General features: G+C 39.0%; 2 protein-coding genes across 7 annotated transcripts; one reads left to right on the top strand and one right to left on the bottom strand.

The window, feature by feature from the left end:
• Positions 1-327: 327 nt before the first annotated feature.
• Positions 328-7,382, top strand: LOC115233219 (protein transport protein Sec31A). Of its 4 annotated transcripts, none has more exons than XM_029803531.1 (14): positions 328-531; positions 871-1,073; positions 1,154-1,473; positions 1,584-1,687; positions 1,778-2,023; positions 2,097-2,375; positions 2,492-2,863; positions 2,959-3,082; positions 3,169-3,474; positions 3,556-4,739; positions 5,446-5,514; positions 5,653-5,898; positions 6,466-6,537; positions 6,608-7,382. In XM_029803531.1, the coding sequence occupies exons 2-14, from the start codon at positions 871-873 to the stop codon at positions 6,794-6,796; spliced, it is 3,714 nt and encodes a 1,237-aa protein (XP_029659391.1). In that variant the 5' UTR covers positions 328-531; the 3' UTR covers positions 6,797-7,382. The 4 variants fall into 4 exon arrangements, with proteins under 4 accessions (XP_029659391.1, XP_029659390.1, XP_029659392.1 ...); XM_029803530.1 differs by having other exon boundaries at positions 328-582; XM_029803529.1 differs by lacking the exon at positions 328-531 and adding an exon at positions 697-772.
• Positions 6,861-10,730, bottom strand: LOC115233220 (integrator complex subunit 10). 3 transcript variants are annotated; one of them, XM_029803534.1, is made up of 9 exons: positions 10,602-10,730; positions 9,965-10,169; positions 9,674-9,741; positions 9,351-9,594; positions 8,741-9,248; positions 8,343-8,659; positions 8,086-8,250; positions 7,749-8,007; positions 6,861-7,672 (listed from the first exon to the last, which is right to left on the bottom strand). In XM_029803534.1, the coding sequence occupies exons 2-9, from the start codon at positions 10,115-10,117 to the stop codon at positions 7,506-7,508; spliced, it is 1,881 nt and encodes a 626-aa protein (XP_029659394.1). In that variant the 5' UTR covers positions 10,118-10,169; positions 10,602-10,730; the 3' UTR covers positions 6,861-7,505. The 3 variants fall into 3 exon arrangements, with proteins under 3 accessions (XP_029659394.1, XP_029659393.1, XP_029659395.1); XM_029803533.1 differs by lacking the exon at positions 10,602-10,730 and adding an exon at positions 10,455-10,537; XM_029803535.1 differs by lacking the exon at positions 10,602-10,730 and adding an exon at positions 10,440-10,456.
• Between the last annotated feature and the right edge of the window lie 3,682 nt (positions 10,731-14,412).

The raw sequence follows: 14,412 nt of genomic DNA, 5'->3' as shown, positions 1-14,412 counted from the left end.
GTTACGCTAATCCGCGTTTCCGCGCTCCATGTAATGGCACCCTCATTCTTCTCTCTGGTGTGATAGGCTTTAAGCCCGTATCAGACTACGCATTGAAGATTGAGATTGATATTCGACTATGATTGGTCGATTTTGCTTGCGTCTGGCGTGTTGCGTCCTATGTAGACCGGGCTTAACGCTGAACGAGAAGGGAACCAATCGCGAGCGTAACAAAAACTGCACAATGCTCGCGATTAGTTTCACTCTCGTTCCGCGTTACGCTAATCCGCGTTTCCGCGCTCCATGTAATGGCACCATCATTCTTCTCTCTGGTGTGATAGGCTTTACGCGCGTAGACTGCATAGAAAGTCGTTCCGATTTAACCAATGCGCGCAATGGAAGCGCTTTGGTAGCGCTGAGAATTCCCTAGATTGTACTAAAGGTACAGGGCACAGGGTATCGACTGACCGTACGGCACGACTCGCCACGTTGGAAGGCTTTTGACACGGAATACAGATCGTTACCAGAGAATTGCAAATCCGAGAGAGGGACGTACGTTTCATATAAAATCTCTGTTTACAATTGCCCGAAAATACCGTCAAGGTGAGACACCGATCTCCATCAACATATGGAACGACTCGAGAGAGCGCGATAAATTCATCCCGATTCACTTAATGATGGCTAACATTTTTTGACAACATCCTCTGATTTTATGCGATTAACTTCTATTACTCGAGCTTCTGTGCACTCCTATATGATATCAATAGCTATTAAAAAACATCGTTTAATAAGAGTATAATAATAATATAAAACTAATAATATATGTCTGATATTATAAAATATTATTTCGTAAAATACTAAGAGTAGATTTTTTTTCTATTGTATATGCAGATGAAAGTCAAGGAACTGCTGAAGACTGTGAATGTAGCATGGTCTCCACCAGCTCAACATCCCATTATGTTGGCTGCTGGAACGGCAGCGCAGCAACTGGATGCGAGCTTCAGTACATCTGCTAGTTTAGATTTGTACTCACTGAATTTACAACAACCAGGATATGAAATGGAACTCCGAGCCAGTGTCCCTAGTGATCACAGGTCAGTATAGTTGATGGAAAATTAAATTTGTTTAATCTGTTGCTTAGCCACTATTGTATACATTTATTATTGATCTGTAGGTTTCACAAAATTATTTGGGGATCTTATGGTAATAACCCAGCAGGCATAATTGTTGGAGGTTGTGAGGATGGCACTATAAAAATCTATTCTGCCGCTAAGTTATTAGCCAGAGAAAGTAATTGTTTGATAAGTAGCCCTCATCGACATGTTGGTCCTGTTAGAGCAATGGATTTTAATCCTTTTCGAGAAGAAAACCATTTGGCTACAGGTGCAACGGAGAGCGAGATCTATATTTGGGATATTAACACAAACACACCGACAACTCTCTCCAGAAGTCAGCAATCAGAAGATGTCCAACACATTGCTTGGAACAAGCAAGGTTCTTCTGTTAGATTGTAATCAAAGAAATTGCATACGGATGCCAGGAATAGTTTATTTCTATGCAAATTTGAGCTTGAAAATTAATATTTTTCTTATTTCATTTTACAGTACATTTAAAACACATTCTTGCTTCCACATTTTCACAATGTTGCATTATATGGAATGTGAAAGACAAGAAACCGATATTTAAACTGTCAGACACAAACTCGAGGGTATACAATTTTTTTTTCATCTTGACTGATACAATATGTAAGAATATGTTTAGAGAAAATCTTCAAACAATTGTTACATTTTGGCTGTAGGTACGTTGGAAAGTTGCCCAGTGGCATCCAGACATTGGAACACAATTGTGCTTAGCATCCGAGGACGATCAAACACCTATTATTGAATTATGGGATGTAAGGGTTCCAACATCGCCTTTAAAAACGTTGCAAGGTCATCAGCGTGGTGTCCTTTCAATTGCATGGAATCCGCATGATTCGGACCTACTTTTGAGCTGTGCCAAGGATAACAGAATTCTCTGCTGGAATCCCAACTCAAATGCACCGGTATTATGCAATACATTTTTTTTTTAAAGAAAAATTTATTAGACTTGAGTATTAATATATTCTTTAATGATAGAATGGTGAGGTGATATGTGAGTTAGCCCAAACAGCTCAATGGAACTTTGATGTATCTTGGTGTCCAAGATATCCAGGATTAATTGTTGGCAGCAGCTTTGATGGTCATGCTGTTGTGTATTCTTTACTAGGTGGACAACAGCAAGAAACATCCAATAAGATAATGGATTCATTCCCAGGAATGGATCTCTTTACCCAATCTACAGTACAAATAGGAACAACAGCAGTATTAACAAAAGCTCCCAAATGGTTAAAGAGGCCATTTGGAGCATCGTTTGGAGTGAGTTTTTAACTTTGCTTCATAAATAAAATTTACTTCATTACCTGTTCATTAAACAACCATTTATTTATAATAAAAAATAAGAATTATCTAATAAAAATTAATATGATTTCTAGTTTGGTGGTAAATTGGTAATTTTTGAAAATCAACCTGTCGATTTAGCAAGCAGAAAGGGTGATTCAAACAGGAAAGTTATTATAGCACAAATAATCACACAGCCAAATCTTATTCAACGTTCCAACAAATTAAAAGCAACATTGGAGACTGAGCAATACAGTGATTTCTGTAAAGAAAAGATGGAGAAGTCTCCAGATGAGCACACCAAGAAAATCTGGTGCTGCGTGCGTGCTTACTTTGATGACAATGTGACAAAGAGTATATTAGAATTATTGGGTTACAATATTGATATAATGAATAACAAACTGAATCAGTTTGTACCTCAGGACGACATGACGAATATCATAGAAGGTGTCTCTAATCTTAACAATGTAAGACTTGACTGATGTTTACATCATATATATTCTTTCTCGCTCTCTCTTTTTTATTATTCTAATATCAATTATGCATCTCTCATTTAATTTAGGTACTAAATGGAAATGCTATAGTCGGCAGTACTGCATTTGATACCATTGCACAAGAACAAGGCAAGAAATTAGTACCATCAAACAAATCTGCAGATAATACTTACACTATAAATACTTCTGATGGTAATTAGCACATATTGATAGCTCTGTTACTATAATCTAAAAAAACAAAAGGAATTTTTAAATAATTGACTGGCATTGTTTTGTAGATGAGGATGGTCTTATCACTCAAGCTATCCTCTTAGGAAACATTGAGGCCGCGGTATCTTTGTGCTTTACTAGTAAAAGATACGCCGATGCTATAATTCTTTCAATGGCCGCTGGTCCTGAGCTACTAGCGCGTACCCAGTACAGGTACTTTTCAGAGCATTCCAGTGCATTAAATTCTCTTATCAATTCACTACTTAGCGAGAATTGGACAGAAGTTGTTAAGAATAGTGACATAAAGTGCTGGAAGGAGGCGTTAGTCGGTATATTTACAAATTCCAATACGCAGGAACGATCTGCTCTGTGTGGTAAGGATGCAAATAAAGTTATAGAAATAATTTTTATTACAATTATTTGTCATATTTCACAATACGAACTGTATATAATAGATATGCTCGGCGATCGTTTGGCAACATGCGAAAACCCCGCTCTCAAAAAGCAAGCGCAAATCTGTTACATTTGCTCTGGCAACTTGAATAAGTTGGTTGAAGTGTCCAACGCCGACATCCAAGAAGTGGTGGAATTAGTTGTAATAATGCAGAAAGCCTTGGAGCTCCAGGGTATCAGGGAAATTCATATACAAGACAGAATCGCCTCTGTACTATCTCAGTATGCCGAGATGCTGGCGGCGGAGGGCGATTTAGAGGCTGCTCTGAATTATCTCGGAAACAGTCAAGAGCAGAGAGTTTCAATGTTGAGGGATCGTTTGTGTAAAGCTCTGAGTTACGTACAGGAGCAGAGGAGCGTCGCGAAACCTGCAGGTCAAAACTATCATCATTATGAACAGACTATACCGGAAAGACCGTCGCAGAACTTGCAAAACGCGTACAATCCGCTGCAACAGCCGTTACAGCAGGCAATACCTACGCAAAACTTGCAAAACACGTACAATCCGCTGCAACAGCCGATACAGCAGATGACACCTGTGCAGAGCTGGAACACGACTCCACTGAAACAGGCTTATGGTGCTTCTACAAATCAGACACTCAATCCTCAGTTTTACGGAATGCCAACACCTCAACCTCAAACGCAGTCTACAATCTACGATCAATATTCCGCACCGCACTCGTATAATCAAATTCCAGCGGCCCAGCCTCCTCCTCCGCCACCTCCGTCGGGTTCCAGTTTGAATAGTGGCTCAAGACCGTCCAGTGTCGGACCGCAGTTGAGATCAAAATATCTGATTGATCCGTCTGTAAAATCCACTCCCACATACAGTCAGAGCAGTTTTCCGTCGTCGAATCAGTTGTATAATTCTCAACAAATCGCCCCGATTCCCGGGTATCCTCTACAAAACGCTTATCAACCTCAAGTTTCTATGTCGAATACCTATGCCAGTCAACCGCCAAGTTACGTGAATAATCCTAAAGAACCCGAGTCATACAAGCCGCTTCAGCCGAACGTAATGCAGCCTCCATTGCAGCAAAACACGCCTCAGACTCAAATGTATGACCCTATCAGAGCTCAGCCTCCTCCACAAATGCAGACCCACGGGAACGGAAACGTGTATCAATTGCCACCACAAGCATCTGGATGGAATGACCCGCCGAATGTGAAAAGTTCTAAAGCACAGGTAAATCCAATTTCGATTTTATTCAATCGCATTTAGTTTAGTCTCGATTGATAGCTCACGCACGCTATTGTCCTATCATTCAAAAATTACTTACATTATTGATATAAGTATATATGTATTAAAATGATGTAGCCAGTTCTGGCACTATACAACGCAAACGAAATGTCCGCGGAACATGCGGGTACCAGAAAGTGGAAGGCAAAGCATTCAAAGGGTATAGACATTAAGGTAGCTGATTTCACACTTTGAAAATGTTACATTCTACAATATCTCATTATAATTGTAGAATCATTACTGTTATTGTTATCCATGTGTTCTCCTATAGTTCATTAATAGGATTAATCTAACTGAATTATGATATGAAACATTCTTATACACGTGTGATATAAAACTAATAAGTGTGTTGTACAAAGTGTTCAAACTGCTTTGCAAATTTTGAAACCGGTGTCATGCAGATTTTTATCATTTATATTCATATTTTATCATAAATTTTACAAGAATCAATAATTTTTTCGTATATTTATTATTGACATTATCATCCACTTTAAATGTCAAAGTAAATTTTGGCGAGTTGAAAGCTTATACATTTATTTTCACGATGCTATAAACGCGTCATCAATCACCTCTGCAAAGTGGCTGAAAGTTTTAAGAAAAGCCTAAAGTAAAGATAAATGATCGAGAAAGAATGATATTTATATTTTTTCAGCCAAAAACCGAATATCAACCGCAAAATCCAATTTTGCATCCATTGCGAAGTAGTCAACCAGAACCGAGTGTAAGTTTATATATATATACATATATACATATAAAAGATTTCTGTATATATTTGTATTTTTTTTGATAGTCATATTTTTTTTAAATATACTTGTACGATTATGTTTTAACAAACTGCTTTTTTATTCAACTGCTTTAGCCAATACCACAAGATAATTTTTATCAAGAACATCACTCACCTTATAATGTGCAATATGGTCAAAGCATGTCGAATACTGCGCCAGTTAACAAACCAGTTGAACCATTATTACCTGCGATGCCTGCTGTTCCTGCAAAATTGGTTGAACCAGAAAAATCTAAAGCACCTATTCCTGAGCAACATATACATCTGAAAACAATACTAGATGAATTAAAAAATCAGTGTTACGAAAATGCAAAGAATCCGGTAAGAGTGACAGTTGATAGTTAACATACACATTATATTATACAGGGTGTCCCAGATCATTTGGGACAATACCCGTGTGCAGATAGAGCGGACCAAACTGAGTCGAAAAGTCCTCTATCATTTTTTTTTTATAACGCTTAATAAAGGAGTTATTATTGAGTTAAGTCTGGTCAATCAGCGCCAACCTTTAGCCGGGCGCAAGTCGGTGAGCCGCGCGCCGTGAAGTATGCGCTGCCGCATACTACCAGGCGCGCGGCTCACCGACATGCGCCCGGCTAAAGATCGGCGCTGATTGGCCAGACTTAACTCAATAATAACTCCTTTATTAAGCGTTATAAAAAAAAAAATGATAGAGGACTTTTCGACTCAGTTTGGTCCGCTCTATCTGCACACGAGTATTGTCCCAAATGATCTGGGACATCCTGCATAGGCAAATTATATTATATATGCAAATATAATATTCGTAATAATAAAGTAACTGTATAAATTTACTTACATTATTTTATATTATTTTACATATTTTTTATCGTTTAATATTGGATAATCGAACTTGTGTTATTTTCCTAGCAAATCAAAAAGAAGATAGAAGATGTATCTAAAAAACTAGAAGTGCTGTACGATTGCCTTAGAGAGAATAAGGTAAGTCAATTGTACATTATTGTACATTATATGCATTTTCAAAATTTATAACTGTATCCTTTTTTTCCAGTTATCTCAGAATACTTTACAAGGATTACATCAGATATCACAGATGATACAAAATGGCAATTATACAGGAGGATTAGATTTACATACGCAATTAGTATCAGGACCAGATTTTAGTCAAATAGCTTCCTTTATGCCTGGGATTAAAGTATTACTTCTAAGTGCCCTTCAACTAAGCGTTTACATTAGATAGAATCGTACATTTAATTGCCCACATTATACATTATACTCGTGAATTTTTATAATTCTAAATATTCATTTGTGCATATTTATTTGTGCATTAACTTTATATAACAATCAGTATACATCATTAATATAGCTATAGCATAACGATATTCAGACGTGAATCACGCATGTCGTTTATTCACATTTTATATACTCTGCTTTGAAAATTGTATATTTTATTAGAGTTCAGAGTACTTTATAATTAACTTTATAATTTTGTTAATTATCAATGATCATTTATTGTTATTTACATATATGCGTATAAGGAGATAACGAGATATATTTACAGACGATATCTATATAAAAGATTTCAAGGCAAAATGTGAAGAAAAGCTGATTTTAATAATAATATATGTATATAATTATAATATTAAAATCTGTTACGAGAAATAAAAATTAAGAACTTGTTTTTTATAAATCTCAAAATTTTAATTTCCACTTTGTGGTCAATATATATTTAATATGTAAATTGGGATTTTGTGCGATAAATAATAGCAACGTTTTTTTAATTGTATAAATCTCTGTACATCAATCTATAAAATCTTCACAAAGTATTTGCAAAATGTCTTTTATATTGTTACTAAATAAAACAACATAATTGTTTCTAAATATTTCAAATATAAAATTTTGCTGTGTATCACAAGTCACGACAACGAATAGCAAGATCCAAAGTTAATTCATGAAATAATTAAAGCATGTAAGATGGCGGCTTTATCGTCGACTATGAATTTCTGTAACAATTCGTCTAGAGGATCAATGCCGTCTCGTGCGGCTTGTCGACGCATGGCTTGCTTCACCTCCTCGCGCACTCCTTTATCAGCACCGCGAGTAGCGATACGGCGATCTAAAATAATTATGATTATTTTAATTTATCTCACATCTGTGCGGTATGAACATATCGAAAAAAAAAAAAAATATACTTTGTAAAACCCCCGCGCCTGCAGTTATGTCCAATGATATTCCACCACCATGTTCAGTCCATAAATATGTTAATTCTTCCAAAATATCTACGCATATTATATACGTTTGGAAGAACGGATAAGAAAAACTTCCGCGACTAAGAATTCGTTCCATTATCGCAGTCAAAGTACTAGCTTCTTGCGGCCAATCTATCTGTATTAAGATCAATGCATGTCCAATAGCCAAGTCTCCGACATTTCCAAGTAATGAAAAATTTTCCTAGAATCGTAATCACAATCGTATACTGGTCGATACCAATCATATGTATATATATATATTACGAGAAGAAGCTATTACCTTTATAGCTAAAAGAAGCAATTTGCAACAATATTGTAAAATAGGGAAACGGGCGAGAGTCAAATAATGTAAATGCCTTACGCTTGGAACGGTCAAATTGTGAGATACCTTGCCTGATACAGTGGGTAATGAACTTGCTACCAGAACAATATGCTCCAACATTATCTAAGAAAGAGATTATTTTAATAGCTTTGAAAAAAGAGAGGAAATATATGGAAATAAAAATATAATCATGTACGATTATAACTATAGCACACCTTATAATCTCTCAAAAAGAAACATGTGCTGGCCAAACGAAGATTAACAGATAAATTACTGCCTTCTTGCGACAACCTGGCTAATACTTCATGATGTAAGCCTTTGTACGTCGCCAAATCTGTTAAGAATAGGTTTAACCAGGTATCTAGTCGTAACTGTTGACTCAGTTTGCCGATTTCTCTTTGAAGATAGTCACTACTGTGCAATAAGTCCCATAATTTTACTGCCAATGCTAGACCATTGCCGTTGTAATCACTGTCACTGGTTATTATTATACCCGTATTATCCTCTCGTTTTCGTTTTTTCAATTTCGGCTCTGGTTTACAGAATTCAAGAGATAAATATAAAGCTTGTAATCACTTTCGAATATATCACTTTCGTGAATATAATATTTCACCTGTGGAAGAATGTATTCCTTCTCCAAAAGCCTCTACTAAGCAATATAGTGTCTCGTCATTGTTAATAAGAGTAGCGTGTTCGTTCAATATTCTCAATAATATTACAACTGTACACATCAGTAATTGTCTGACTATAAGCTCATCGCACAGACCTGTACTGTGCGTAATTGCATACTGTTGTAATCTATCGCTGTACGTGTCGCGACTCCAAGGTGTAGAAAATAAACTACTCAATTCCCACCCTAATTTCTTGCCTATTAATTCCACAATTTGGAAAAGTCTGTCCCATGGATTTTGAATTTGCCCATCCTGTGGCTGCTGTATATACGCTAAGTAAAATTCTACAGCCTTACAGAGCAATCTTAAACTGAGACGAGGATTCAATTCTACTGGAGCAGCACCAAGCAATGGCAATGCATCGCACGCCAATAATCTTCTGAAACCGTTCACAGCTCGGCCTGGATGGCTATGTTTCTCGGCGGTTAAGAGAGTCTCCACCAAACGTGGCTAAAATATTACATAAACGAATAAAATTTAAAAAAAAATAAAAAAGACCTAAACATATTTAATTAATTTAATAAAATAATTTAGATATTTTAAGGTACATACTCCATGAGTTGCTATAGTTTGAGGAAATCTGCGTAGCAATAAGAGCAATAATTTACAATGCTCCATCGTGTCTTCGCTGTGATCAGCTGTCATCACAAGCAATCTGTGTTGTAAATCCTGCGGAATGTGTTGAAACATTTGGCACAAAAATTCTGCCTCGCTGTCGCACTGTTCCAAGCGAAGACATGTCGTCACCATTTCTATCTCTTTCCATATGTCACGATCGTCCGGAAAATTTTGAAATCTATATTTATATAATTTAAGATTATTAGAAAGAAAGTCTCTCATATACATATAAATTTCGCATAGTAATCAGTACTCACATTTCGCTGAAGCATTTTGCTGCTTCTTTTACATTCTTTGACAGTTTTTCGATTCGATACGCTTCAAACTGAAAGCAATATAAGATTCCTATATAGCAATATAGATTCCTATAAGGAATTAGCATACTATGTATATCCATATAATTATTATATAACTATACACTAGTTTCAACCCTAGTTATTGCAAAACCATTAATTTTCAGCATATATCATTGATTATTATTATTATCAATTTATGGAAAATTAAAAAAAAATAAAAAAGGAGTTAATGAAATGATGGAATATTCTTACCTGAACTTTCGCACTATGCGGAAATAAAGATTTTGCAGTAATTAGCCACGATTTCGCAGCATAAATATCGATCGGCAACGCTTCTTTAGCTCTCATTATTAAATAATCTTCCTTGGATAATTGATTATCCGGACCGGGTGGTTTTTCCAACATAATGTATGTTAGATATAAAACGTATTTTTTTTCAACGTTACAAAGAATACACCTGTCATATAATTTATATATACAGTTATATATATACACTTACATATATATATATATATATATATATATATATATATATATATATATATATATATATATATATATATATATATATATATATATATATATATATATATATATATATATATATATATATATATATATATATATATATATATATATATATATATATATATATATATATATATATATATACACAACACACAACTTGTTCTCTTCTTATAATATTTATAAAAATATGATATTAAACTATTTAGTCTTTCACATAGGCGCTATTCGTGGATGATAAAAGATTTATCAATGTATTTTTCAATTAACTAATTTAAGGTTATATATAAGAAGGTTAAATCATGAATCCCAATTATCCATAATGCAATGCAAACAATCGATGTGTGAGCCAATAACAGTCTACCTTATTTAGCATCTCTTTTCAATAGCGACTGCTCACTGCTTCTTCTTCTTTATTTTGTTGGCAAGGAACAAATGTTCATGCTGCCAGATTTTCTTCCTGCATGTTTCCATCTCGCCCCAGCATTCCAGGAGGGGGAAGGCGTGCATGCGCTCGAAAGTCAAACGGTCAAACGTCAAATCGAAATGTCGCACCTTTTAAGGAAGGAAACAATAGGCGCAATCACACCACAGGTGGGATCCTTAAGGAGGACAAATACGTCGTACGGTGGAGGAACTCCCAGGCTCCGCTGGATGGAGCGGAGGAGCTGGCCACGATGGTGCTCAACTAACGGGCAGGACCAGAGAACGTGGCCTATGTCCTGGCCTGGTGCCCCGCAGTTACAAGCTGGGGATTCCACAATGTTACATCTGTTTAAGCTGTAATTAAGATTGTAATGATTTGGTCGGATCCGACTAATTGTTGTTATTTCAAGGCGGCTCAAATTCAAACTCGACTTAGCGAACCAAGAATCGGGCGAAAAAGGCGAATAGAGTTCGAAATATTGCCCAGCAAACCAATATGTAACTGTTACATAACCTAGGGAGCACATAAAAAGAACAATGTTATGTTTTACCCCACTTGTACCTCGCGTATTTTTTCAGACCCGCAAATGTTGTTTTCTAACAATTATTTGTCGGGCTGAGGACTTCCTCAGTGTGTAAACGCCCTACACAGACACGACAGTGCCGCTGCCACGGAAGAGATGGATGCTTGGTTCGTGCCTCCTACCGCCTTAAATCCCCCCCTCGCTTCATTACCCCGTATGCCGACATGGGCCCGAATCCAAGTGAGGATTATGTCTATCTCCTGGAGGAACGCCGACCTCAGCTTATTTTTCAAGACTAAAATGAAATAGTTGTGGTCCCTATAAATTTTGTTGTTGGAAATGACATCAACCACACTGCGGAAGTCCGTAAGGACCATTGCCCTCTCAATACCGCTTTCCAGGATGAATTCCACCGCATGAATGATAGCGATGCATTCGCCCGAGAACACGGAAGAACAGCCATCTAATCTAAATTTTCTCTCCATATTCGGGAAGGGGGAGTAGATGCCCATTCCGATGTAATCCCCGGACTCTTCCTTCGAAGCATCCGTAAAAAAGAGGTGCCTCTCTTCCATGAGATACGAGAGGGCAGTTTGAAAAACGAGCTGAGGAAACGAAGCGTGACGGATGTTCTCCACCTCTGTTTGAGGGGTCATCTCAACCCTCGAGGTATAGGACGAAGTCTCGTAGGAGAAGAGGTATGTTGGGATTTTGGTAAAGGAGGCGATTCTATGCCTATATCCCCTCACCTTGCAAAACGCTCTGTATAGAGGAAATCTATTATATAAGTCAAATCTGTTATTGTTGACAAGAGCCGCCTGTAGATCATCAAGCCTATCCATAAGGACATTGTCTCTGAGGGCAAAAGATTTGAGAGTAAATTTAGTTGTCAGATACTCAAAGCGATATCGAACCGGACCGATTCCCGTTTCCGCATAGATTACATTAGTCGGGGTTGTTCGCCTCAAACCCACACAATAACGCAGGGCTTTGCGTTGAGTTCTTTCCAAAAGCTCCATCAGATTCCCTGTGTGGGTGGGGAAGAGCAAGGCCCCGTATTCGATCGACCCTCGCACCAAGGCCTTAAAAACACAAAGAAGGGTCCTCGGGTCCGAACCCCACCATACCCCGCACAGCGACCTCAACACATTTGCAAGCCTGCCACACTTCTCCGCCAAATAGCAGGCGTGATCCCCCCCCCCCCCCCGAGGGTGGAGTCAAGCAAGACCCCGAGAAACCTGTGCGTGCGTGACGACCCGACCGAGACACCGTCCAGAACTACCGAGAAGTTGAGAGGGTTAATCCTCTTCTTACTGAAAACTACGAGAGCTGACTTAGCCGGCGACACGGCCAGGCCCCTATCGAGCAAAAATCGCAAGAGACCGTTTGCCGATCTCTCCACCACCCCGAGAGAGTCCCGGATGATAGCGGAACTCGCATAAATTGCCAAGTCGTCCGCAAACTGAATGATCCGGCAATCCCGCCTGAGAGACTGCTTGCATTTGGCGACATAGAGATTAAATAAAAGGGAGCTTAAGATTGATCCCTGTGGGACACCCTTACTTGCGACATATACGGGTGAGATCTTCCCATTAAGAAAAACCAACGAGTGATGCCACGAGGGGGGGAACAAACCTCCATCCAGGAGTTCATTGTAAATATCAAGAAGGATCCGCAAATACTCTTCGGGGAGGGCTGCAATCATACCATAATCTATTTGATCTAACCCCGGGGAGGAGCGCGTTCTAGCATTAAAACCACCGATTCGAGCTCTCTGAGAGTGAAAGGATTCTCGAACATTCTGCAGCTATAGTTTGAGGGAAAATCCCCAAGCGAAAAAAATTTTTTATAGGCAGCCGTCGGAGGGCACATCGAGCTGATGGAATCTCGTATGCTGTCCGATATAGAGTAGTTGGAGAGGGGAGATGGGGGCGAAATACCCATGTGACGGTTCTTGAACCGTTTGATCGTTCCCCAAACACGATTAATTGGAGTGTTCGAGGTAAGACTCTCACAGAAGGCTCTCCAGCCCCTCCTCTTCTCAGCCCTCAAAATCCGCCTCGAAATGGCTTCCTGTTTCTTGAAAGCAAGAAAGTTGGAAAGTGATGGCGACCTTTTGAAGCTCGAGAGAAGCCTACGTCTGAAGTCGACCGCCTCCTGACAGGCCTCGTTCCACCAAGGGGCTGGGAGAGAGGATCTCTGTCCATGGGAGGATGATACCCTCCGGAGTCGGTTCGCCCCCGGCCCATGGGGCAGTCGATTCTTCAAATGATCTGCAAAAATATCATACTTATCTAGTGCATTTAGCGAAGGACTCCCGATAGCCTCCCTCAGGAGATCGACACTATTGCTCAAATTCAGGGTCAATTGTTCCCTCTCCAACGTGGACAGCTTAATTTTATGAGAAAAAAATTTTCTCCTTCGGAGAAACTGGTTAAATCTAATCACGATAGGGAAGTGATCGCTCAAATGAGTATCGTCCAAAACGCTCCACTCGCAGGAATCAATAATCGGAGGAGAAACAAAGGCGAAGTCAATCGCCGATCCGGTCTGATCCGGATGTGTCAAAAAGGTATAGGATCCGCGGTTTATACAAGTAAAGGATGACTCCAAGGCCGAGGAGAGCAGCCTCCTGCCCTCACCACTCGTACGCTCACACCCCCATTCGCTATGATGAGCGTTAAAGTTTCCCAGTAAGATCGTGTGGGAGAACGAGTTGTAAAAATCAAAGAGAGAGTCGTATTGTCGGCCGGAGAGAGAATCCTGAGGGTGCCTGTATATAGACACAATGGCGAGGTCAAAGGACTCGTAGTGGCTCACGAGAGCCATGCTCTCCAACCCGTCGGCAAACCGAGGGCAATCGGATACAAGAGTATATGGGATAGAACGACAGACGGCGAGGAAGAGACCCCCACCACCCCGAGTCAGCGAGTCCCTCCGAAATATGTTAAAATCTCGTATAAGCACCCGCGAGTCGGGACCCAGCCAAGTCTCCGACAGGGCCAGCACTTCAAAATCTCCAAATAAAGTATTTGCGGGGTCTATTTTACTTAATAACGAATGACAATTCCACTGGAGGATACGAAGGGATCGACTTTGGGAGAGACCGATCCGGTCCAAGTCAGCCATCATGGGCGGGAGGAATAGGCGCTGGGTTGCGCGGACGCAAGGATTGAAGGAGTGAGCTCATAAACTCCGACACCGCGTCATATAGACTGAGGAGTT

Source organism: Formica exsecta, unplaced genomic scaffold (assembly GCF_003651465.1).
Source record: "Formica exsecta isolate Colony F162 unplaced genomic scaffold, ASM365146v1 scaffold164, whole genome shotgun sequence".
In the NCBI taxonomy this organism is placed as follows: Eukaryota; Metazoa; Arthropoda; class Insecta; order Hymenoptera; family Formicidae; genus Formica; species Formica exsecta.
The sequence above is the reverse complement of the archived record's forward strand: the minus strand, read 5'-3'. Positions and strand labels throughout refer to the sequence as shown.